The sequence below is a fragment of the Colletes gigas genome, unplaced genomic scaffold (assembly GCF_013123115.1).
Source record: "Colletes gigas isolate AHSC1104 unplaced genomic scaffold, ASM1312311v1 Colletes_gigas_Sc00015, whole genome shotgun sequence".
NCBI lineage: Eukaryota > Metazoa > Arthropoda > Insecta > Hymenoptera > Colletidae > Colletes > Colletes gigas.
In genome coordinates this window covers 5,385,310-5,406,295 of record NW_025106644.1, presented here as the reverse complement: position 1 = coordinate 5,406,295, position 20,986 = coordinate 5,385,310, and the positions used below count along the sequence as shown (strand labels likewise).

The following is a 20,986-nucleotide window of genomic DNA, read 5'->3' as shown; positions in this document are numbered from 1 at the left end:
TATTCTGATATGAAAATATAAAGAATGATACGCCATATTTAATGACTTTATATTTCAAGGTTTTGGCCATGTTAGACACGAGTAGGAGTTGTTTCCTTCTGTTAAAAGTGCAAGAGCTCGTGCACAGTGGTCCGCTGACTCGAAGCCTCGCGGCAGTAATGCGAGAGAAGTAGAGGGGGGCCACGGTACTCCCGCGTACACATAGAACTCTCGCTCGCTATTGGTCGGTCAGGCTATTGGACTGCCTGAGAGCAAGAGAGCTAGATAGATAAATGGGCGGGTCACTTCTGTTGGCCCCGTGTCGTCCCGCGGGACTTGAGCGGAGCACAGTACACGTGGCTGTGCGTATCGTGCATAGCTAAAGGGGCAGTTTCCTCTGGACACCGGTCTACTGTCTGGTAAAACTGGTGTCCAGTGATCAGGGGCTATTACAGTCGCAATATCTGTTAGAGTGCCGCGTGGATTGTTTTGCGGCGTTCTGTCAATTTCCCTGATAGGAATTTAACACATTGCAATGCGAAGTGTGCACGATACTGTAACAATATGGGCTTCTTGGAGGATACATTCGTGATTCTTATTACACAGGTGGAAATTCATCTCCACTAATATACTAAGTTATGCCGGTTCTGATAGACGTTAGACAATTAGGTTATATACGGTTTCTTTGAGGGAGAAAATAATTATAGTATTTATCGTTTAATAGCACATTTACTTTCGTATAAATAAAGCGTGATTATTTTCAATGGTTTCAATAGAAAATAGTGATTAGTAAACTCTAATAACGAGATCACATTGTTTATGTATTAAGCAAGAGAGTAAATTGTATCGTGTAGATTGTAATTTATATTGATTGTATCAATGCCAATGCCGCTACAATAAATCTGGTGATTTATTTCACATACTGACAAATTTATTTATTTACTCTTGCGTAGCTAGATTGCGTATTGTTAGACTCAATGAAATTATTTATAATTTTTTTATACATTTATTTATGATTCCAGGTCATCTTCTTCTTAGGAGGATGGGTGTTTTTTGTAAAGAAATTATTTCGAGACTACGAAGTCCACCACAGATTAGTACAATTAATTTTCTCCACGACATTTTCGCTATCCTGTACCATGTTCGAGCTAATTATATTTGAAATAATAGGAGTTCTTGATTCTAGGTAAGCAAAAAGCAGCCCCCATTGTTTCAATATTAATTATTAACACCTTAAATGATTTAGTTCTAGATATTTTCATTGGAACACCGGCCTCTATATGCTTTTGTTTATGGTAATAGTTGTGATTCCATTTTACATAGCATACTTTATTATCAGTAACATTAGATTTGGTATGTACGGATTTAAAACAATTACATTTGATATTTTCTACTATCCGTTATTGAATCTGATACTTTTTCTTCCACAGTAAGACTGAAATTAATAAGGCCGTTGACAGTCATTGTATATCTTTTTTATCTGTATTTGTTCTGGAAAGTGGGAGATCCGTTTCCTATTTTGAGCCCGAAAAAAGGCCTACTCTCTATAGAACAGGGCGTTAGTAGAATAGGAGTTATCGGAGTTACTGTTATGGCACTTCTATCAGGATTTGGTGCTGTAAACTATCCATATACCTCAATGGCTTATTTTATGAGGCCTGTAACGTACGCCGATGTACAGATCATAGAGAAACGATTGCTGCAAACAATGGACATGATCGTTGCCAAAAAGAAGAGAATAGCGTTAGCCAAAAAGGGGGAAGTCGTGGGTCAAACTGAATCGCGGTATAGACTTTGGGGTATGCTAGGACCTTTAAGCGGCACTAAAAGTAATCAAGAAAGTATGTATCGGTACTTTCCAATACTCCAATCGTTTAAATAATGAGTACAGTCGTAATACCATATGCTTACAGGTATTAAACAGTTACAAACAGAAGTGATGGCGTTAGAAGAATTGTCCAGACAATTATTCCTGGAGGCGCACGATATCCAAAATGCGAGAGAACGTTTGGAATGGGCTGCTACCTGGCAGGGGAAATATTTCAATTTTTTAGGATACTTCTTCTCCGTATATTGCACTTGGAAGATATTTATTGTAAGTGTTATACTTGTAGTTTATTTTGTATAAATTTTACATCCACTTTTCCTTTCAGTCCACGATCAATATAGTGTTCGATCGAGTTGGCAAAAAGGATCCTGTAACGAGAGCGATCGAAATTGCTGTCCATTGGATGGGATTTAACATCGATGTTACGTTTTGGTCGCAGCACATTTCATTTTATCTTATCGGCTGTATCGTCTTAACGTCGATTCGCGGTTTATTACTAACTCTGACAAAGGTATGTTTAAAAAAGAAATTTATTCATCTTTGTAGAATGGTGTTCGATATTTATTACGAGTAATTTGTACATGTTACATGAATATCGGAAAGCACGATCGACACGTCGTAAAAAATTCTTATTACACGTTTAATGTTACCTTTGTTTTTTATTTCAGTTTTTTTATGCTATATCGAGCAGCAAATCATCAAATATTATTGTACTTGTACTTGCTCAAATAATGGTAAGGGCCTTCTTTCTAATAATGTTTTAGGTATACAATTTCTTCAAATATGTATATGTATTTTTTAGGGTATGTATTTCGTGTCCTCTGTGCTTTTAATGCGAATGAATATGCCCGCAGAATATCGTATTATAATAACGCAAGTTTTAGGGGAATTGCAATTCAATTTTTACCATAGGTGGTTCGACGTGATCTTTTTGGTATCTGCATTGTCATCGATAGTGTTTTTGTATTTAGCACATAAACAAGCACCAGCGGAACGTATTTAATTTAATAAAACTTTTTTTTTTTAACTAAATCGGGATAAGTTTTTGTATTTTAATGTTCCACCGTTTCCTCGGTCGCAAAACCAGTTTCTATGCGATTAAATAATTTTTTTAGTTTAGGAACAGATTTTACAGCAGGTGAAATAAAACAATAATTACGAAATATATAGAGAATGGATTCGATATATTACGTATCAATTTGAATATTTTTAGAAACATATTTTCGATTCTTCTACCTCTAATACATGTAAGGTTTTTTATCAAAGTTGACATGCACAATTAATAAGCTTTAAAAGTTGCATATAGGCTTGTCAGTTACCCACTACATGATCAAACGAAAGTAATTTTCTTACTCGCCAAAGTAATAAATATACCATTTACATCATATCTCTACATTGTATTTGTTTTTGTTATAGTATACAATCTCCTTTTGATCACAGATAGCTGAAAAAATTATGCGAATAATAGAAAACTGGCATTACTGTATGGTTACTGAGATTATGATGAATAAAACTGTGATTCTAGTGGATCAATTCGATAGTCCATTCTTCTCCCATATTTACACCCGGCTTGCGCACGGTTAATACATTATTATTTGGATTGTACTTAGCCTCCAAAGTAACTTTTCCCAAATCTGAAAGAAAAAAAAAAATATGTTAATTTTACTTAGAGAGTCTGTTATCATAACGTTTATTCGAATTTTAGTCACTTACTACGTGAAGTTAATACGGCGGACGTGACTCCCTGAGGCGGATTTGCTATATCTACCCTTTCTAACCAGCTCTCCGTCTGATACGAAGCTAACTTATCTATAAACGTCGAGGTTAGTTTATTGCCTTCAAAATTAAGTCTCAAATACAGATATTTTCCATGACGATATTCGAAGCTGGTCTCGTCGTCGATGTACAACGTGCCGTTAGCTTTCCCGTTAGAATCTGTGATGACTACCAGAGTGTACGGATCGTTCTTCATTGCAACCGTGCTACGACGTATTCTCATTTTACGTGGAACGATGGAGCCTCCTCTTTGGAACACCGGGATTTTATGAAGGGTCACAGGTACATTAACTATGCCTGGCTGATGATAGGGTTGCATCGTGTCAACGTCGTACCATGTTACCTTGCCCTCTCCAGGGAAATATACGTTAACATCCGTGACGGATGGTTGAAACACCGGATGGACGAGTATCGAGTCTCCGATCAGTATTTCATCATCGATCGTGTATGTTTCAACTTCGCCTGGGTAATGAGCCCAGAGAGGACGCACAACAGGAGCTCCGGTCACTTCGTGATCTCTGAAGACGGTGTACCACAGCGGTAGATAGGAATATCTCATTCTGAAAGCCTCTCTGACAATTTGCAATATTTCCTCGTTGAACGTCCAAGCTTCCCGTCGTTTAGCCTCGATGTGAGAATGTTGCCGGAAGAAAGGAAGCCAAGCTCCAGCTTGGTTCCATCTGACGAAGAGCTCGGAGTCTGGATTTTTGAAGAAACCGCCAACGTCTGCGCCACAGAACGACATACCAGAAATGGCTAGACTAAGACACATGGGGTAACTTATTCGCAGATGATCCCACTCCGCCATGTTGTCGCCGGTCCACATGGCCGCGTAACGTTGCGATCCGGCGAACAAGGATCTCGTTAGTATAAACGGTCTTAGAGTACCTCCCGATCTTCTGAACAAAGCCTCGTATGTATTCTTAGTCATAAAAAAGCTATAGATATTGTGGACGCTTCTGTGCTCCCAACCACCGTAATGGACCAGGTCCTTAGGCATAGAAATTTCAGGGCCGTTAAATACGCTCGGCTCGTTCATATCGTTCCAGATGTACACGTCGTTTGTAGTCCCATGGAATCTATCCAAGCTATACTGATTTATATAATATTCCTGTACTTTCGGATCGAAGAAGTCCAAGTACGATGTTGGTCCTGGCCAACACCAACCTTCGTAGTCCTTTCCGTCTCTCGTTTTCACGTAGAGGCCAAGCTTGGTAGCGTCATTGTGGAGGAAATAATTCGTATCGCGCTTGATATGTGGATCGATGATAACGACCAACTTTCTACCTTTCGCGGTCAGATTGTGTATCATTTCTATTGGATTCGAGAATTTTCGCGAATCCCAGGTGAAGTACTTTTTCTGATCGGTGTATTCGATATCCAGCCACATAGCATCCAGAGGTAGATCATGTACATCAAAATTCTCTGCTATCTGCATTACGTCATCTTGGTCGTTGTAATTCCAACGACTTTGATGGTAGCCTAACGTGAACATTTGTGGCAAAGGTGCTGTGCCTGTTAGGGTCGTGTACTGTTTGAACGCGTCCAAAGGCTTTGGGCCTAGCATAAAGAATACATCGATCACACCTGCCTCTGACATAAAATGGGCGTCGACTTGTGACTTTTTCGCGTAACCAGACACCAGGTTTACGAGACTCTCGACAACGTTGTTGTCCGCGCTTGATAAAATATTGATCCACGTTTCTGCAGCGTTGTGCCAGAAAATCCCTGTTGTTCTCTCTTTCCCGTGAGCGTACAGTACCGGTATAGACCCGTACACGGACATTTTTTCGTTAACTTCGTATTCAAACACATCTAAATTGTACAATCTGTACGGGTGGCCTTGTTTCGTTGATTTCAAAGCGAACGAATCTGCATGCTCGGGTATACCGTACGCGTGTTCCGCTCCAGGGAAGCTGAAATCCATAGCAATCGCTTCCGGGCCGTAAGGTTTCGAATCGTGATGAGTTTTAAAATTTTCTTCCCACGCTCCCGGATCGCTGTCGGCTCCATCGCCCGGGAATTGATTATCGTGCGTTGCCTCAACGTTTTCCGCATTCTCCTCTTGTTCCGGTTTCCTGCGTTACATTCAGAAAAAAAATTGTCAGTCGTATAGAACAGAACGAATGATATATTCTTTTGTTATACATACGCAGGCTTTGTACGATGATGTTCGAATCTCATGAGGCCTCTTGCGTTCGCGGACACGACCAACGCGTCCTGAGAATATACGTCTACTCTGAACGGAATAGCATATAGAATTACTTTGTTCCCTTCGTTGGATACAGTTATATGATCCGCGGTTCTTTCGACCAAAGTTAATTTAGATATTTGTGGTTGATCCTGAAGGGCGTTCTCCGGTTGATATCTCGGATGTAAAGGATTCTTTTCGTTGATGTGGAGCCTGAACATATTGTCTTTCAGAGCGGTCAATTGCAATATGTAAAGTACTCCCGTATCTTTATTGAATAAATCTATATTTATAGTAGATTCATTATGAGTGAACGTGTCCACCAAGAGTTGATAAGGTGTCTTTCCAGGTTCAACTTTTCGACAACGCCTAACGACACGATAAAAAAATTTAGTAAAATTCCAAACGATTGGAGCAAGCAGCAGAAACAAAATAGTAACTTTACCTGCAAAAACTACTTTGATCACATGTTTTAAACGAGTCCCTGTTAACTGCATTCACAAGGAAGGGAGAACAGGCTAATAATAATAATAATCCGAACCTGTAATACGAATAATCGATCATTTAATCGGCTGATCGATATTAATTACATTTTATTCCCGATTGGTCGTGAAAAAGGATTAAAAAGTGGCTGTTGTTGTGTCAGTCTAATGGAATTTGTTTTACATTGTTTCTAAGTGGCAAAGACGATCTTTAAACGAGCCTGGCCGGACAATATCGATTTTATAAACAAATCGATAAGAGCGAGGGATTGCTGCGTGTCGTACTGTTCGAAAAAATCATGTATATCAAAAACGATGTTATCATGGACACGTCAGCGTGACCATTATTGCAATAGAAAAGTAAACACTAGAAAGTGGGTTGTAGGAATTGCGACTGGTTGTGCGTGGAAATAATTCGTGGGAGAAGGTGTTGCAGCCTTAGTGCGACCAATCGAAGAAAATTTATCTTGATATTTTGAAGGTTAAAAGGCCGAAAATAATTAACTTACCGCACGTACGAAGCCATGTTGAGAAGTAACATTTCCTATACCGCGTTCTTACTAATTCGAACGGGACGGAATCGAATTTCATAGATGGAGCTATGCTCGTTCGAATCGTCATCGGCAAGTTGCTGTTTCCGAATGCCACCAACTATTTCACGTACGTTCTCGCAATATCTGTCTTATTATTTTATCGTTTAAAGTTTATTTTATCGTTCGTAATGTTTTCCGTAGCTTTGAATTCTGGAAATAGTCCAAGAAGGATTTCCAGAAGTTACGCGAGCTGAACCTTTCCCGCTCTTGTCGCCTCCATTTTTGAAACGAACGTTATCGACGAACAAAACCGATCAACTCGTGAATAAATCAGCAATGGATAGGTTCGTTAACGTCATGATGACACGCCTCTTTTAGATAACATCGCACATTCAGTTTATTTGAATTACAAGAGTAATGCGTTCAGTCGGCAGGGAAAATACAGTCCTATATGTATAACTATATATTACACAATGTAAGAAGTTTGGCACTCGGATCGGTTCACTTTTTTAGGGATGGTAAAAAAGCCTAACTGTTCGTATCTAGCATATTCATTAATCAACAAACGGATCTATTATATTAATGGATATGCTACGAATTCGTGAAACAGTATTTTCTATGTAGGAGTGTACATAATTTCATACATACGTACATACATATATTCATACATATATTCATACATACATGCATACATCATACGTACGTACATACATACATGCATATATAAATCTCTATATATGTATGTATGTATGTGTAAAATGATTATTATCCATTATCACTATATTAACATCGACGTTAGAGCGTTTCCTTAATTATACGTTTTCAGGGTTTAAAGAAGTCATCGTTAATTAAGGTCACTGTGAGTTTGCGCAGGCTCAGAAGACGTGACGTTTAATGTCCACCGGGTGGATCGACGAGCGCGGGAATATCGACGTTTGTTGACGTCGAACCGTTGCTGATCATCGATCGTGAGATTTGGATCAATTCGTTATAATACTGAAGAAAAATCGAGCAGAATCCAACCGCCTGCGCGTTTCGTACGCCGCTCGACGACCCAAAGAGGAATAAAATTCGTCATTGCTGAATGAAGAGACCGATTCGCGGCGAATCTTCTGAAAGGCATGAAAAAAAAAATTGACCTTCGAACCGTCGACGATAATGCGGCCAGATTTACGAAACTTCGATGTGGGAGAGCAAGAATTGAAACGTATCGCCTCCTTTGCCCCCCTGCCCCCCCCCCCCCAACCATGCCGTCTAATCATAAGGAATTACCAATAAGAACAAACACGAATAACTATGCGTAATAGATATACAGGGTGTCCTGTTAACCGTGGGAAAAATTTTAATGGGGGGTTCTCGGGGCCAAAATAAGACGAAAATCAAGAATATCGATTTCTTGTTTGAGGCTTCGTTAAAAAGTTATTAACAATTGCACCTCTGAGTTGCCATTTTACAGGTACAATTGTTAATAACTTTTTAACGAAGCCTCAAACAAGAAATTGATATTCTTCATTTTCGTCTTATTTTGGCCTCCAGAATCCACCATTAAAATTTTTCCCCAAGGTTAACAGGACACCCCGTGTACAGGTTAGTTGTACAAATATGTTTAAAGTTTTTGGGACGTTTTTTCCCAGCAAATTGGCGTCATCGAATTCGATGGTTTAGTCGCATTGGTCGACCAGATCGTTTGTTAAAAGCAAAAGACAACGTTGCGCGTTGCAAGCTAGTCGCAAACGCAAATGTACGTAAACAACGCTGGCAGCGTCATCTTTTGTTTTCACGATCGAAGCGCGTCAACGGAAATCACGAACGATTATGTACATCATCGCCGCGGCGTGGATCATTTTTCTGCTCGACAGATAAGAATTGCGCAACGGAAACGAACGAAGTCTAGGGCATCGTCTAAAACGTAAATAGAACTCGTTAGCTTGATCTAGGTACGACGTTAGTCAGTAGAAATACGCGGGAAAGGTGTAAAAAGATATGTGCGAAACTCGTGGTGTTCCATGTTGTACCGCCATACATCGAACACGCGCGTTTACGCCGTTATAAAAGTCGCTGATAATTTCTATACATTTCTCGTGTGCGTATCCGTGTGTATGCGCGCGCGCGTGTGTGTGCGCGCTGAGTATAAATCTGAAATACGCAGTCCCCTTTGTAGTCACTTTTTACAAATGTTTAGGTAACTATATATAGTATTTTGCGCCCCGATACTGTTTACAAACACTCCCGACTTTCTTCTCGAGTTTCAGCGAGCAACGGGAACGCTCGGACAGCAGGTTACGCTCGAATTTCTCGTTCTCTGATTCAGTTATCCGTACGCGGAAATACGCAATATAACGTAGAATTTATTCGATCGGTTTTGTAAACATTGAGACGATACACGAACGCCTTAAAAATTTATTTTGGAACGTGTTTAAAAAACGATGATTTATACACTATGTACAGGATGTAAAAAAATATTTGTCACGCTTCTTGGTCGATGAAAATTAAGGGTAAAAAGATTGCTGCGGAACTCATCTTAACATTCAACGCTCGGCCCTCTGTCCGAGTACTTCCGTTACTCACCGTTTGATCTCTGTGTAACATTGGCCCTCGTTTTTCAGTGATTCGTCGTTTCAACCGCAATGTACCCACTCATGGAACATCGAAGAAGTAGAAAACATTCTGATTGACGTGGTCCCGGCCGAGTTGGGGCTCGGAAACGACCGTGACCGGATAGAAGATCGTTTCAAGTCGACGTCTAACCGAGAGGAAAGACAGCAGCAAAAATCGACGTGGTGCAGGCCTCGTGGCGAATACTCTTACGAGACTCGGTGATCTCTTAGGCACATTCGATCCGTAATAGCGACGATAGTCTTTTGGCTTTGTATCCCTTTGCTATAGTCGAAACGAGATCTGCCGTGCCATCTTTCGCCTCTCCGTGCAAACCTATAGGCACGCGCCTTTGTCTCCCGAACAAAGATGCAATTGATTTCGTTCCGACTATATCATTCCCGGTTTCACTGGGAGACTATAGTAAATACTCTGCGAGACACTGCGCATTATTTCGTTACGGATCACGTAAAATGTACAACGAAGAGCGTAACCGAATCGACAACCACGTGTCTCCCAAAAAGTATTACCTATCTTTGCAAAGAACAGGCGATCGGGGACACATTTTTGTGACACCCTGCGTGATTGTTTATTACCTGTTGTTTAGGTTATCGTCCACTGCGCGTGGCGATACAATTTTAATGAAACGCGTTTGTTATCGGTCCGATTATGCTCCTCCACTGTACGTATATTGTTATTTAGTTGTAGTAGTTCCTGGCGGAGTATCCGTACAAAAACAACAAAAGTAAAAAGTTTGATGGAAACTCCGATCCTCGGACTCGACAGCGTTCAATCTCCAAGTACAATTCTCTCCCAACACGCGGTATAAAATGTCGTTTTGGCACGTTCCGTCGAGGGTATCGAAAGAGAGTTTCCGTCAAGGTTTCGGTATAAAACTGGGGGCTTCCGACATGCCGTATCGGCAGAGTCATTTCTCTTTAGGCACATTTAGACCATAGCGATCGACGACCAATCTCGAGTAGTTCGTAAGAAAAAGAACAGTCTTTCAGAATGTGAGTAGGTGTTACGGCTTGATTCGCGTGAACCGCGAACAGCCCTCCTTTTGCTAGACCCAGTACTGGTTTCTCCTCAACATGGGGTTATTGGCTCTTTGCGCGGTGGCGGACTGGCAGGGCAGGTCCGACGTGTCAAAGCTGCTCCACTCGTCGCCGTCCGCGACGCCGTAGGGATACCTGGCGGATACGTCCACCTCTGACCCAGCGCTGCTCTCCAGAGGACTCAGAGGTATCACTTTGCATTGTGGCAACGTGGACGTCATCGTAGGCGGCACTGGTAGCGGCGTGCTGGCGGCCACGCTGTTATGGTCGTTGGCGAACCGTTTCAAATGCGGCGTCGCGGGCATCAGGTGATCCGGTGGCCTTGGAAGAGGCATCACGCCTACCGCCGGTGACGTTTCCGACTTCTCCTCCTCCGCGTGCTTGTACCTGTTGTGCCTGCACCTGATGGTGATGATCACCAGCACGCCCAGCAGGAACACGCCCAGGAGCATCCCTAAAACCGGTAGGTAATCGTTGCTCATGTTTGGCGCGATGGCCATCTCGCCCTCGTGCCCTACAGGGTCCATTGGCCCGCCCAAAGTAATGTTGTTCTCGTCCATGTCCAGCTTCACCCGGAACTCGAACTCGCCCACGGCTGGTTGGAAGATGGAGGCCGTCAGGACGAACGTGAAACTGTCGAGGACACCCTCGTACTCCATCGTCGGGATCTTCCTGCAGACTATGTAGATCACACCTGACACCACCTCCTGATGGGAGAACCGAACCACCTCTTTTTCCCGGGTTCCACGTTTCTCGCCGGACGACGACGAACTTCTGATGATCCTCTTCACCTTGCCGAACTTTGGCTTCTTCATCACGGCGTAGACAGGGTTGCTGCTGGTCAGTTTCGCCAGCGGTGTGGCGTCCATGTATTTCAGAGATATCCGCGTTTTCTCCCCGGCCAGCGCGATCATAGGGTTCATGATCATCAGCGGCACCACTTTGATCTCTAGTCTTATGTGTTGCTGCTCGAACCCGCTCACCTTGGCGGTCAGCACCAGGCTGTCGTTCGACACGGTCATGTTCTTTTGCATGTACATCACGCTTTTAGACGCTAGGTCCGTTTGCTTGAAGCTGGCCGCCGCCCCGTCTCTCACGTACAGCACCCCGTGCTTTGGACTGTTCGTTATCTCGTAGACAACCAGGTCCCGTCTCGCGTTCGTGTCCAGCTTCAGGTTGCTTTCGGTTATCAGAGCCACGCTCGATCCTTGTTGCAGGTAGACGGGCCCAAGGATAGTCACGTTCAGCTTGATGGGCAGGACGAGGATGTTGAAGACCTTGTACTGGGAGGGGAAACGACCGTCGTCTACCCGGAAATAGAACAGAGCAGCTTGGTGAGGTCCGTCGTGTTCATAGACCAGTCTGTTCGAGTCGATGTCCTGCTGCGTGAACTTGTTCACTTGTTGCACCACCGAGACGTTCTCGTTCGAGGGCAGGAGCAACAGACGACCGTAAGTGGGCCCTGATATCAAGTCGTACACGATTTCCTCCGGCGGTGTGTCGGGGTCCTCCGTCAGCAGGTTCTTGCTAGTTATCGTTTGATTCTGATTCTGCACCACTCTGATGCTAGGGTTGTTCGTGATCAGCTTGAAGGGCTTGTCGTTCACCGGCTCGACGATTACCGGCACGCTGGCGTTGCAGAGGAGGATGTGACCGGGCGTCAGGTACAGCGAGAAGTTGATCCGATCTTCCAAAGTGTCCGAGTGATCGTGGCAGTAGACGATCTCACCGCCCTCTATCTGAGTCTGAGAGAACGTGGTTATGTTCACGTCCGGGAGGATCTTCACGTGGCCGTGGCTGGGTTGACCGATCAGTCTTGAGAGAACGACCGGGTTCTCGATGCCAGCGTGGGTCTGGAGGAACGACACGATCCCACTGATGTTCATGATCACTTGGGCGGATCCTCCTTCCTCCACTCTCACGTTCTTTACGAAAATGTATCTGTTCAATCCGCCGCTGGACACTGAAATGTCTATCTGCAACACCTGTAAATAGAACGTCGTAGTTAAAGTCGTGCGTATTTTTCAGGTATCAGACGACGTACAATGGAAGAGTACTTGCCTGGTTGGTCAAGGATTCCGCGAACCGCGCCTCTACGTCGAACGTGAACGAGTCATTGGCGGCAAGGTCCATGAACTGTTTGGTGTGCTCGTAGTACACTTTACTACCGTTGATGTCTCGCTGGGAGAATTGGTCGACGTTCAGCCACGCGCCCTCGCTCGTCTCCATGATGATTTTGCCCAGATGCGGTCCGTTCCTCACCATGTACTTAATCTCCCGCGTCTCGTCCATGCATTTTGTCAACAACAGCTTATCCGATATCACTTTTCTAGTTAACGGGAATACGTTCAACGCAGCGTTGCGCTCGATGGACAACCGTATCGGTTTGGTGGCCACCAGCACCGTGTAGGTCTCGGACGTGTGCGCCCCATCGTTCAGAACGAAATTGAACTCAGCATCGGACCCATCTGAAACAAGACGAGTGCATAAGGCGGGTGGATTTAACTTGGTCGGTAACCGGGGAACATACTTGTGTGTGTGAAAATGATCCTCGACTGGTCAATCTGTTCCTGCGTGAAATTGTACACGTCCGATTCCGGGGCGGATCTCAGCGATACGAACCCGTTTCTGGCACCGGTCACGTTGAACGTCAAGTCATGAGCCGACGTGTCGTTGTCAATGGCTGCCAGGTTGTCAGGCGTCAAGACGATCGAACCACCCTGCCAAACTGTCAACTTGGTCCTGTTGACCAGCACGGGTAGCTCGTCGTTGACGGGTTGCACGGTCACCCACACGTTGAAGGGCTCGCTGACTTTGTCCTCAGCCACGAGGACCATCTTGAAGCAATCTTTCGGGTACTCGTCGCCATTGTGTTTGTACGATATTACGTCAGCGGTCAGGTGTTTCTGAGAGAACTCTCTAACTGGGGAATTTTTCGACAGATCGAGAACGACACCGTGCCTGGGTTTCTCCGTGATCCGATAGTCCGTCACTTTGCCAAAGTAATAGGGAGTGAGGATGGAGAAGTCCGTCTCGTCGAGGGTGGTGCTCTTCCCCTCGACCACAGCGACTCCCTTCGCCTCGACGTACAGCTTCTCCGGTACGATGACGAAGTTGACGCTGAGGTCGCGTAGCCAGGTTATCCCGTTGGTCGCGTCCACGACGAATCTGTCGTTGGTCTGATTGATCACCGACTGGACGTAGTAGACGCGGCCCTCGTTTATCATCTTCTGATCGAACGTCTTCACCGCGTTGCCTATGTAGTCCTCGCGGATCTCCTCGCTGTGCTCGTCGTGGATCTGCAGCTCCAGGTACCCGTTCTGCGGCCACTCTTTCAAGAAATATACTATCTCTGACTCCGGTATCTTGGGATGCATCACCTCGAGGCTCTTTCTGTTCAGCAGGACGCTCGTTGCCTCCTCCACGAACACCGTTTTGTTGTTCTGGACGATCAACGGCTGCCAGTAGCTCTCCGGGTAGACCTTGATCGGAAATACGCCCTCAGTTTCGGCGCCCTCGATCGTCACCTTGAACCTGAAGTCGTCCTTGACCAACGATCCCCCCAGGTGTTTGTACGCCACTATACCGTTTCTCAGATTCTCCTCGGTGAAGCTGCTCGTCTCTCTGCCGTGCTTCAGCAGCACCCCGTGCTTCGGTTTATCCAACACCGAGTACTTAATGTCCTTGTCGGTCGTGTACACGTTGGTCTCCACGTCCAGCTCGTCCGGCCCTAGGCCCACCAACCGATTGAACTGCACCACTGACCCGTTGTTCTCTTTCAGTCTGACGTAAGGCGGACTGGCTTGGATCTCCAACACGCCAGCGGTGTAAAATCGCCTGTCGGTCACGCCGAACTCGAACTTCCCGCGATCGTCGCCCTGATGCTTGAAGAGTATCTGCTTGTCGTCGATGTCCTGCTGACTGAACATGAGGATCTGCACCGTGGGATTGGACACCCGGTAGACACCGTACCTCTGGCTGTCCAGCCTCGTGTAAATCAGATCGCTGGGCTTCGTGTCCACGTCCCTGTCCGTGTACGCCAGGTCCTTGTTGGTGAGCAAACGTTTGCTCCTCGAGACTACGTGGAACACCCGATCGACCACGCGCTCCGGTGCGTTGTCGTTCTTCATCGTCACCTCGACGCGGAACAGACCTACGTACATGAAGTCCACCGCGTCCGTGGCGATCGCCACGAACTGGAACGAGTCCTCCCGCGTCTCCGAGTCGTCGTGAACGTAGTAGACCCGTTGGGAGTTGAGCTCTTCGGACACGAAGTAGTGGGTGTTGTTCCTCGTGTGGGACCTCGAGCTGTTCGTGACGATCAGCCATCCGTGACGGGGCACTATCGTCAGATTGTACATCAACGACGTGATGACCTTGTCCTCGTAGCTCTTCGGGTTCGTACGCAGTATCCTCACCGGCACCCTGGAACCCTCGTCGACCCTGAGCGTCTCCACGCTGTCCAACGGTTTCACGTTCTTGCTGAGATAGTGCTTCAGTACCAGGTTCCCGTGCATGTCGACGCACTGGGGCGCGCTGACCTTGAACCCGAACTCGTCCAGGATGGTCGAGTAGGCCCTCTTGAACAGTCGGTACTTGACACGCCCGGAGTCGACGTCGTCCTGGCTGAACGCGTCCCCGACGTTCAGCCTCCGACTCGAGAGGAACAGGTTACCGTATCTTGGTCCCGTCTTCAAGGTGAACACGATCTTGTTGAACGCTGTCAGCAGAGGGTTCGTCTGGTACCTGAGGTTCAGACCGGCCACCGTCACCTCGGCCACGTTCGTGAAGTTAATCGGTATCCTCTTCATCTCTTTCAGCTCTAAATCGATGAAGGTGATCCGGAAGTCGTAGGTGTGTTGGGCCCTGACCTCACGGACGCTCGCCTGGAACTTGAACTCGTCCTGGTTCGGGCTACCCTCGTTGTGGAGGTACCGGATCGTGTGCTGCTCGACGTCCCTGCTCGTGAAATGGTCCACGTTCGTCCAGCTGCTCGAGGCATCCCTCAGCTTTTGAATCGCGCCGTACTGAGGCGGCGAGACGATGTCGCAACGTATGTCGATCGTGTTGTCGTCGGAGTTTGTGGTGAAGGAGAGGTTCGCCGGGGTCAGATAGGAGAACGATCGGTGCACCACGACCAGACCCGTGTTCTGCATCAGATTTATCTCCAACGGATGAGCCGCCACCCTCAAGCTCGCCGGCTTGCTGCTGTCTACCCCGTCGCTGACCTGCAGTTCCAGTTTCGCGTTCGGTTTCGCTGTAAATGGTAATTAAAACGACCGTTGAATCATCGAGGAACGGACCTTACGAGTATATGTGCCGATTAAACGATAACGTTTGCTCCGCGTCTCGAATATCGATGAAAATGTTACCGTTTCCACGGTGCACGTAGGCAATTAATCCTTGCATTAATTCCGCCTGGGTAAACGTGTCGATGGGCCGCGACGGGTAAGTCACCCTCTCGACGTAGCCGGCGTCTGCGTCGGTACGTAAGACCGTGTAAACCAACATGTCCGACGGCGTGTCGGCGTCGATCGCCCAAATCAACACTTTCGTCAAAATTTTCCTCGTGCCCTGTAAACGAACGTAATTTAAAATTAACATATATTGGTTTTAACACGTGGAAATTTGTATTTCCAGGTGGACGTTCGCCCGCTGTGTAATATTTAAACGGAGGCAACTCGAGCTCCTCCGCGATCTTGAACACCGAAGGGGTCGACGAGCGAATTTTTACGGCGAGAGGAATTATTTCATTCAAGAAGATTGAAGCACACCGAGCGGTTAATTAAGAGCAACGACTTGGGAGCGACTTAAATCGATTTCGTTACGACTCGACTGGCGCCTCCGTCGAAGACTGGGGACCACAATTTCTTCAATTCTCGATTAATTGATTTACCCCAGGGAGGAGGGTCGCGCGGAGTAAGTGTTGGGTATTTTGCGCCAATTACGCTAACGCGGAGTTGCCCGCCAGACAAAGCATCCACGGTAGAAAATTTCACGGCGTATATAAGAATTGATGGTCTTTGTGTCTCACTTGAGCCAGACGCAGCACGGTGGTCGATATCTCGAGCAACGGTGGATCATTAACGGGCGTCACGTTGACGTGGAGCGGAAACATTAGTCGTCCTTGGAGGTAGCCCGGCAACGTGTAACCAGTTCCTGCCACGAGTGTCACTTCCACGATCATACTGTCCTCCGTGGTCTCGCCCCCGTCGTGCATGTATTGTATCTGGCAGAAATTTGATCGCAATAATGAGACAATGTGCCATACGGTAAACAATGTTTCTAGGGACCTATGAATATGCATGCCTTAAAGGTGAACGCGTCGAAACGCCCTCGAACGCGACAGTCTCGAACGAAGGTGTCAATTAAAACTTGGCTATTAATTGGAAACTTTTTCATTCACGGCGGACTACTTTCATATTTATTTTCATCTATATTGTAGATTGAACAACGGCGGTACCAGCTCAGAAATCTACTTTTTAGAGGACACCTAAAGCAGTTAATGCCCCGACCCAGACCAGTAAGTTAGCTTTCTCCATAAAAAAAACATAGCGTGAAAGTGCTGTAAAATTTCCTCAACGAGCTTTACAGGGATTGTTTTTATTGCAGGTTTTCGACGAAGCGTTTGGAAGTACTATTTTTTAATATCGCGGATCTCGTACGACTGGCCTTGCGAATCACGGTCCGTTCGTAATTAAAATTAATTAAAGCAACGGAGGCGGTCTTATAAATCGGCGATTAGCATACCGGATCGACGTGACTTGGCGCCCCCCTCGGGATTTCCCCGTTCAGGGGGGTGGTTTCGTACGGGGGAAAAGAAATAACCCGCGGTAAGACGAATACGCGGTCCCCGGACGACGCGAACCCCACGAAAAACCATTAATGAGCGGTGGCGGTGTTTATAAATAGTGCACCGTCGCTGGATAAATCGAGTGCAAGTGGAAGAGTAACAGACAACCGCTACAGTACCGATGACACGGCTACCCGGACCCCCAACGGTTCTAAACTTAGTTCTTCTGTCGCAAACTATCTATAGCCTTTTCGGCCCCGTGACGAACTGGAGGAACACGATTTTCTTTTTTCATTCCCGACTTATCAGACATCGTTGAGATTTACTCGTCGTGATCTATCGTTGAGACTGATTTAACCAACGACGGATGTAGGATAGAGGCAACTATTATTATTGCTAGAATAATAATAAAGAGATCCACGTGGTCTGTTTTACCTTATCGCGACTAATGTCTTGGAGAGTGAAGGCATTTTCGGTTCTGGTCGTTAGGTGGTCCAGCGACAGGGTTCCATTCGTGGGTGGCGTTACCAAGGTGAAGATAACACCGTCCTCTTCCACCCCATATTTAGCTATGTCCAACACCATGGCAATGTTATCGCTCGTCACCAGCACGTGCTCCCCCTCGGATACCAGCAGCGGTCTCACTGAGAGAATCTCCAGGTTCACGGGTAAATTTGCCTTCGAATAAACCTACGAACGTTGGAACAAAGTCAAGGATAAATTTAGTCACGCTTAAAAAAAGGGAGATGATCGAAAAGAATGCAAAAAAACAAGTTCGAATACTCTTTTTCTCGTTGTACTCGATGAGTCAATAAATCAGGGATCCCGATGCGATTCCGCTTGGATTTATGAAACGTTTGGTGAAACGTCGAACTATATTCACGGGCAAATATTCGATATCTGTTCTGCTCATTTGGACACGGGCTTGTCACGCTTTTTCTACCTCCCGGCAACAATTTTCGAATCGCCGTTCCGTCATTTACACATAATACGCAATTCCCGGCACTTTATACCGTGTGTATTGTAAATGCTTAAATTTCACGACTCGACGGTCAATGTTATTGTCTCTTGCACGAAAATGTTTCATAAATCCGGGTTGATTTTTTAATTTTTTACAAATCAATATTGTGAATATTTTCAGATAGAATAATTCCCGTAATTTTTATTCTCACAGAATTCCCTGGAAGAGGGTGTCCTATGTAAAGAAGAGAGAAGTTAAGCTTGATCGGATGCTGTTAGCGGGGAGAGGGATTGTCTTGGAGCAACGATTTGCCTTGTAATCCTCGGCGCGGTTCGGCCTGATGCACACTGGCTGGTCGCAGTTGCACTCGAACGAGCTGACGCCCAGCTGGGAGCAAACCGCCCCGGAAACGCAGGGATCGTGCTCGATGCACGGGAATCCCCAGACACAGCCGACCACGACGCCCTGGCTGATCTTCACGTCGGGCAGACCGAGTTCCTTCTTGTCCAGCAGCATGTCCCTCAAGCAACCCTTGTAGCTCACGTCGCCGGACCTCAGACCTTTGCCCAGCGCTCTGGCGCGTTTGTTCAGCTCCGTGCCGCCCACGTAGAGGGTGTCCGCAAGGTCCAGGTAACGATTTCCGCCGGACGGCAGCGTGATCGTTTTTTCCTGCTGGTCGACCGCGATCCCGATTCCGCTCGGATTGAAATCAACGACCACCCTGTGCCATTTGCCATCGGCCACCGGCGTGTCGTGTATCAACTCTGTAGGTCCGTTCCCTTTGTTCATCAGAAGCCGAATTTTACCCTCGAACAACTCGATCCCGAGGTAATCGGCGTACGACGATTGCCCGGTGTTGTAGAGAAGCAGACCAGTCTCAGCGCCGGTCTTCAGCTCGAACTCCCATCTGCAAAGCGGGTCAGAGAAAATTGGAAGGAAGTCGAAGGGGGGGGGGGGAGGTTGGGGATCGAACCCCGGGACGATCGAGGCTTCCGGCTTGCGCTACGAACTTGGATGCACCGGGAATGCGCTTCGTCGAAAAGCTGTTTATCCGATAGACGTCAAATTGTTCGGGACAGAAATTTCTTATTCGACTCCAATTAAACTTTCTTCGGTGATTTCGGGGCCCTCGGGCCAGTGTATTACTGTATTTTGCGCCAGGCTTGACCTCTTTACTCCTTCCTTCGCATTCTTTTGTCTCGTATTACGTGATCTTGTTGCTCTGTCATAAATATTTAGCACACCACTGTATCATGCGCAACGCTAAACTCTTCAATCTTATTTTGCAACGATATTGTCTCAATCGTTACTGACAACACATTTCCTCTGTTTGCAGATTCAAGTTCCAGGAGCGTGAATTGGTAAATAGTAATTAATAGGAATAATTTAGAAGCGGGGTCGTGGAGAGTAACGCTAAAATTCTGTAACAACGTCGCCGAGGGCATTCAGGAACGAGTTAGAATTTCGCAGTTGACTTCTTCGGCCTCTGACTCCCGGAGTCTGAATGGACTCGCTAAACCGTTAAGGGAGCGTTAGTGGAATTCGGAGTTTCTTAACTGTTCGAGTAGAATTACCTGGCCGTTTGCATCTTTCTGGGAAAGTTCGGCTGTTTCGCGCGAAACGTGACTCCGCAATTGATTTACACGCGTTCACCCGCGTATATATAACGTATCATAACGCTGCTATGACGTAATTTATATTAATTAACTTTCCTATTTAACGAACGAAACAGTTCAAACACACGGAGCTTCAAAAATAAAGAAGAGCGAATAAACATGACTTTTAATCTACATTACGTTTATACTAATTTTAGATTCGTTTATGGCTGAAACGTTAAATATTTTCGTGGATATTTTCCTGAAAGTAAATATCATTGGCCCGGTTTAAAAGATCAATAAATTATCGATACTATATTCGACGGTTATATTCCGCCATGTACAAAGTAAAGAATTTAATTTTCATAAATATTTGGAATACCCTGTGTACCTAAATTCATGTTTCGTTATGGCTTGTTTCTGGAATCGTTAACGAGGAATATTTATTGGAAGTTAAATTGTTAATTTTATGCACGACTGGTAGGAGTTGTTTGATAGTGTTTATTCCCAGAAAATTATTCATTAATGTTTCTTAGTAATTTATTTATCGCGTTAAAAAAAGATCTCTGCATTAAGTGTGACATACGTGTACATCGGGTTGTCTGTTGGCAGGGGCGTTTTAAAAGGAAGCGCGAATAAGAAATTATAGTTTGTTTTAATCTTAAAATTGTTTTATAAAAAGAACGAAACGATAAGTAATGTTCAGAATCGATTGAGTTTTATTTACAAGGCGATAAGAAGGTTTATAATAATTATATTTCGGTCGGGAATGTTCGTAGTGTTGGAGATCGTGAGATCGGGTATCCTCGGCTCTGGTCGGCCATGTTCGTGCAGTTGGCAAAAACCGTTACAGAGATTGCAGATTGCACGCCGGGACCGAGCACGTTTATCTTGGAAATAAACATGTAAGTACTTTACAACATTAACTAAAGTCTACAGACACGAATGGTTGATTCCATAAGCTACGTAAATATCCAATAATTAGCATATGCCAATCTATCAATGAATGGAATAAGTGATGTCTATGCAATGGTCGGATATCAAGGCTATTCGTTGCCAGAACATTGTTGCCCAGGGATGTTTTCAGATCCTTCCAGCAATATTAGTTAATTAATGCTGCTTATTTATTTTAATATTCGTTAATCATTATACGCGATTTTTCGATAGAAGAATAATGTTCGAATCAACATTTGAC

The 20,986-nt window shown here is 45.4% G+C and overlaps 3 protein-coding genes and 1 long non-coding RNA gene across 5 annotated transcripts in view; 2 read left to right on the top strand and 2 right to left on the bottom strand.

The window, feature by feature from the left end:
* Positions 1 to 314: 314 nt before the first annotated feature.
* LOC122399941 (Golgi pH regulator) lies at positions 315 to 2,828 on the top strand. The gene is made up of 8 exons (XM_043401039.1): positions 315 to 585; positions 1,002 to 1,165; positions 1,226 to 1,332; positions 1,410 to 1,820; positions 1,893 to 2,074; positions 2,133 to 2,318; positions 2,476 to 2,541; positions 2,610 to 2,828. Exons 1-8 carry the CDS (start codon positions 544 to 546, stop codon positions 2,808 to 2,810), a joined length of 1,359 nt encoding a protein of 452 aa, XP_043256974.1. The 5' UTR covers positions 315 to 543; the 3' UTR covers positions 2,811 to 2,828.
* A 471-nt stretch (positions 2,829 to 3,299) lies between these two features.
* Positions 3,300 to 7,052, bottom strand: LOC122399913 (neutral alpha-glucosidase AB). Its single transcript, XM_043400980.1, has 5 exons — positions 6,766 to 7,052; positions 6,220 to 6,315; positions 5,736 to 6,143; positions 3,521 to 5,661; positions 3,300 to 3,441 (listed from the first exon to the last, which is right to left on the bottom strand). Exons 1-5 carry the CDS (start codon positions 6,795 to 6,797, stop codon positions 3,329 to 3,331), a joined length of 2,790 nt encoding a protein of 929 aa, XP_043256915.1. The 5' UTR covers positions 6,798 to 7,052; the 3' UTR covers positions 3,300 to 3,328.
* A 3,378-nt stretch (positions 7,053 to 10,430) lies between these two features.
* LOC122399905 (chondroitin sulfate proteoglycan 4) overlaps positions 10,431 to 20,986 on the bottom strand; it is a 45,544-nt gene continuing 34,988 nt past the window's right edge. The window contains exons 5-11 of the mRNA XM_043400963.1: positions 18,509 to 19,103; positions 17,671 to 17,925; positions 16,477 to 16,671; positions 15,815 to 16,016; positions 12,973 to 15,699; positions 12,504 to 12,910; positions 10,431 to 12,427 (exon numbers count right to left, since the gene is read on the bottom strand). Of these exons, the coding sequence (XP_043256898.1) occupies positions 10,451 to 12,427; positions 12,504 to 12,910; positions 12,973 to 15,699; positions 15,815 to 16,016; positions 16,477 to 16,671; positions 17,671 to 17,925; positions 18,509 to 19,103 (6,358 nt within the window). The 3' untranslated portion in view covers positions 10,431 to 10,450. The remainder of the gene's footprint in view (positions 12,428 to 12,503; positions 12,911 to 12,972; positions 15,700 to 15,814; positions 16,017 to 16,476; positions 16,672 to 17,670; positions 17,926 to 18,508; positions 19,104 to 20,986) is intronic.
* LOC122399974 lies at positions 15,578 to 18,544 on the top strand. 2 transcript variants are annotated; one of them, XR_006259308.1, is made up of 7 exons: positions 15,578 to 15,708; positions 16,083 to 16,361; positions 16,486 to 16,803; positions 16,888 to 16,965; positions 17,055 to 17,275; positions 17,725 to 17,903; positions 18,410 to 18,544. It is a non-coding gene; the product is annotated as an uncharacterized LOC122399974 (long non-coding RNA). The 2 variants fall into 2 exon arrangements; XR_006259309.1 differs by having other exon boundaries at positions 16,482 to 16,803.

Excerpts from the sequence above, each read along its gene's own strand:
- LOC122399913 (XM_043400980.1), bottom strand. The coding sequence starts at position 6,797 with ATGTTACTTCTCAACATGGCTTCGTACGTGCG. Across the intron at positions 5,662-5,735 it reads CATCATCGTACAAAGCCTGC|GAAACCGGAACAAGAGGAGA; the intron begins GTATGTATAACA and ends AATGTAACGCAG. Across the intron at positions 3,442-3,520 it reads CGCCGTATTAACTTCACGTA|ATTTGGGAAAAGTTACTTTG; the intron begins GTAAGTGACTAA and ends TTTTTCTTTCAG.
- LOC122399941 (XM_043401039.1), top strand. The coding sequence starts at position 544 with ATGGGCTTCTTGGAGGATACATTCGTGATTCTTATTACACAG. Across the intron at positions 1,166-1,225 it reads ATAGGAGTTCTTGATTCTAG|TTCTAGATATTTTCATTGGA; the intron begins GTAAGCAAAAAG and ends TAAATGATTTAG. Across the intron at positions 2,542-2,609 it reads TTGTACTTGCTCAAATAATG|GGTATGTATTTCGTGTCCTC; the intron begins GTAAGGGCCTTC and ends TGTATTTTTTAG.